General features: G+C 39.1%; 1 protein-coding gene across 1 annotated transcript; it reads left to right on the top strand.

The window, feature by feature from the left end:
- The first annotated feature begins 287 nt into the window (after window positions 1-287).
- On the top strand, window positions 288-2,136 carry LOC149266846 (uncharacterized). The gene is made up of 2 exons (XM_089409323.1): window positions 288-1,460; window positions 1,546-2,136. Exons 1-2 carry the CDS (start codon window positions 288-290, stop codon window positions 2,134-2,136), a joined length of 1,764 nt encoding a protein of 587 aa, XP_089265449.1.
- Window positions 2,137-4,065: the final 1,929 nt, after the last annotated feature.

Raw genomic sequence — 4,065 nt, 5'->3', positions numbered from 1 at the left:
TACAGAGCCGATGTGAAACTATGAAAGTTGTTAGACTCTGTCTTATATCAGAGATTGATTCTTCTTCAAAACAGGGTTTTGAAGAAGAAATCATTAAATGTTGTTTTTCAGATTATGGAATTTTATTTTCAGCTCTTCAAACTAGCAGCGACTTCAAAGCCCCTATCCCTGCACAAGCACAATTCAGAATATCATTAGCAATCCGAGGCAAAAATCTATGTGGAGAAAATACCAATTGCAGCAGTATCAATTGCACAAATTCATGGTGGTATTTTGAAAGATGGGATATGGATGGTCAGAAATCTGATTCAAATGTGATTGGAAAAGTGTATAAGAAAGTGATTGGAATAGCTACGAAGCAGGCTTCTAAAAGTGCAGTTGCAAAATCCCTTGATCCATCAGATCTGATGGAAGAGTTTGAGATGGCAAAGGGGTCAGCAAGAGTTGAAAGCCTAGTGGTTAAGCTCAAATCTATTTTTTCATCAGTAGATGCATTGAGCATCAGTTTTCTTCCTGAAAAAGGATTGGTGGCTTCAGTAGCAGGAGTAGACATGGCTTTGTTGGAAAAATTTTACAGCTCAGCAAAGGAACTGGAGAGTAAAGACGTGGATGCAGCAATCATGGAATCAATTGAGTCCTTGTTATCTCTAGATAAAGGTTGTTGGGCTTTGGGTAACTCCGTTGTCCTTCGAAATATTATCACATTGTTGGAGAATAGGTTTTTCAGTTGTTCTGTGTATTATGGCATTCTTCAGAAGCTATGGAAGTTAATCTTAGGCCAACCTGCAAATGTCAAGGCAAATCTCCTCTTGGCTTTGCAAAGCTACAACAAAGAGCAGTTTGAACGACTCACAACGACTGTCCAACAGTTCATCACTTTTCTGGTTTACGAAAACCCTGGAAACGACAAAGTTGAAGGAGTGCAGATCCTTCAGTTGCTCTACAAAGTAAATGAGAAATCTGAGTTTGTTGATCACAGCTCCTTTTACAATGATGCAGTCATCAATGAAAAGTTCATCTTGGAAGACTTTAAAAGATGGATGGATAGCTCTTCCTTCTCATTCTGCAACTATCCATTTGTTTATGATACAAATAGAAAAAGTAAAATTATGCAGTGGGAATCAAATATTCAGATGCGCAATGAGTTTCAAGAAGCCTTACTACGTTCTCTTTTGCTCAAGAGAACCTGCCCTTACTTGGTGCTTAGGGTGAAAAGAGAAAATCTAATTAGGGAAACTATATTAGAGATTCAGCTCCAGGCCGAGGATCTTAAGAAGCCATTAAAGGTTCAATTTATAGGAGAAGAAGGGATTGATGAAGGTGGTGTACAAAAGGAGTTTTTCCAATTACTCGTGAGAGATATTTTCGACCCAAAGTATGGCATGTTTTCTTACAATGAGGATACACGGTTATTCTGGTTCAACTCTCCTCCATGGGATGCCTTTGTGGAATTTGAATTGGTTGGAATTCTTCTTGACTTAGCTATCTATAATGGTCATATTTTGGAGTTACGTTTTCCAAGGGTTGTGTACAAGAAACTTCTAGGAAAAGTACCAACCAGTGCAGGATCTTGCAGAGGTGGACCCAGGTCTTTTGAAGGGCTTGCAGCAACTCCTGCAATTTGATGGTGATGTCGAGAAAGTCTTCTGTAGGAGCTTCCAAGTGTCGGTGCAAGATATTTTTGGGGAATTTATAAACATTGAGCTGAAGGAGAATGGAAGTGATATTTCTGTTACCAGGGAAAACCGCAAAGAATATGTTGACCTATGTACCAAGTATTATCTTGAGACGTCAATAGCACCATCATTTGATGCATTCAAAAGGGGATTTCGGAAATTATGCAAAGGTCGAGTCTTGAAGTTATTCCAGCCTATTGAACTGGAACAGTTAATTTGCGGCAGTCCTGTACTTGATTTTGAAGCACTAGAAAAACATACAGTATACGAGGATGGTTATAGAAACGACAGTCGTGTCATCTGTGATTTTTGGGAGGTTGTTCATTCACTGGATGAGGAGAACAAGAAATTCGCGAAGTTCATCTCTAAGAAGCTCAATAATTCCTTTTCTCCAGTGAGGATATTGCTTCCTGAGAAGGGCGTGTCTGCTTTAGATGCTCCTGGCCTTCATGTGTATTGATTCAATTGAATGAGATGGAGGTGGAGACGGAGATGTGCTTGGAAGGCTTACAACGGTGTATCCAGAGGGATTTCACTGATCGAGTGCTCGTACCCTATGCTCTCTTGGACTCCGCCCGTCCTTTCGGTTCTAAGGTCGTTTGCGAGGTTGACCTCTGCAGAAGGGAAGATGAGTTGGCATGCGATAATACTGTCGAATTTGCAGTACAGATTGTAGCAAAGCATGACAGCAAATGCTTTATAAAATGCAGGGATGAAAAAAAACAGTTGACACTATTGTGGTAAAAGCAGAGGATAGAAAATACATCACGGATTTGTCAGATTCTAGTCAGCAGCAGGTGCCAGATACAGGGGGGGAATCTGAATCAGATAAGCAAGCATATGATTCGTTAAAAGAAAATTTGAGCTGCCACTTGAGGAATAGTAATGGAACATTAGAAATTTCTACCATAGATAACAAGTCCTTGAAAGAATCAGTATGTAACTTTTTTAGAGTATTCAGAAGATGGTAAAAGTTTCCAATTTTTCTTCTTAGAAGACATGATTACATTGACACCAAGTGTGAATGTTGGAACTGCATCTTATGCATCGTTAGAATGTATTTTATTGAACCTGAATTCTGATTCTGTGGAGGAAAAAATATTGAAATCAGTTAACCTATTTCTTGAAGATAAAAACCAGGATCCATATGCATTGGAATTTATGAATGCAGTTGGTATGCCTTTAAGTTGTCAAGAAACTGGTTCCTCTCTACCTATCAGGCATCCCAATGCAGTTCCCATGATAGGCATGCTTAGAAATTCTGAATATATGTTCCTTGCATTTCCGAAAGCTCCTTATACACTAGAAGATATTTTACATTTTAGCCCTGGGGCATTAAAGAATGATTGCCTTGTCCGATTTGTTGCATATCAAATACTCTCAGCGTTGACACATATTCATAATAAAGGAATTGCTCATGGCAATTTAAACTTTTCAAATGTGCTACTGACAGATACATATTGGTGCCGTCTTGGTGGCTGCAGGGAACACTTTATACAGAATGCAGGAGATAACTTGGAAAAATCAAACTCATCCAGTGCACTTCCATTCAAGGTCATCTCAAAGCGGAGGACAGAGATCGCATAATTGGGGAATGTAGATCAGGGAAAACAAGGATTCGTATATCAACTAATGTCAACGCCATGAGGGTGCATATAACAGTTTAGAATTCAAGCTATGTGGACCGGCCACGGAGCATCATTTGCGTATGTATCAGCGCCTGGCAAAGTTCATCAAAGATGAGTGCCAGATAGCGCTCTTCCTGTGCCAGATAGCGCTCTCCCACCCATACAGATGCGCATAGTAAGGAGATTTGAACGGATTACATAGCATCCAATGACACCAAAGATGGATTATAAAAGCATTTGCATTAAAAAAAAAATTTCAAATGACAAATGTAAAATAGGGGACCACGCCAAGGCACTAAGTCCGATCCTCATTCATGTCACCAAGACAACAACCGCAACAGATTTCCTATTTCAAGACCTCAGAAACCAAAACGAGATGCGCTCCAGCATTGATGTTTTTATTAGTCAATCAGAAGATTTTTAGGGACATGGTACTGTTTTAGAATAGAAGACTTTCCTCTGTTCGAATTGTTTTGTAATTTCAGTTTCAAACAGCGCCCAGATTGTGGGTTGATCTGTTATTTTGTTTTAGAATAGTTTATAAAAATAATGATTTTGTAATAAAAATTTAAAAAAAGAAAGAGAGAGTAAAGGTAGAGAGGGAGTTTTTCTGAGCGCTGGGAGCTGCTGGAGAAGCAGAGAGCTTTGTATTGTACAGTTTTCTGCAGAGAATTTCATGGAATTTCACAGCTCTGTTTGCTAAGATTCATGTGGTATGTTGATCTAGCATAAGTTTTTCCCTTTGTCTCATATGTAATCAG

This window comes from Pinus tabuliformis, chromosome 6 (assembly GCF_031772625.1).
Source record: "Pinus tabuliformis cultivar Carrire ecotype Pingquan chromosome 6, CPIR1, whole genome shotgun sequence".
In the NCBI taxonomy this organism is placed as follows: domain Eukaryota; kingdom Viridiplantae; phylum Streptophyta; class Pinopsida; order Pinales; family Pinaceae; genus Pinus; species Pinus tabuliformis.
Note: the sequence above shows the minus strand (reverse complement) of the source record. Positions and strands in the feature narration are given on the sequence as shown.

Coding starts and splice junctions, on each gene's coding strand:
- LOC149266846 (XM_089409323.1), top strand. CDS start 288: ATGGATGGTCAGAAATCTGATTCAAATGTGATTGGAAAAGTGTATAAG. Junction 1,461..1,545: donor CCTTTGTGGAATTTGAATTG/GTTGGAATTCTT, acceptor AGAAACTTCTAG/GAAAAGTACCAACCAGTGCA.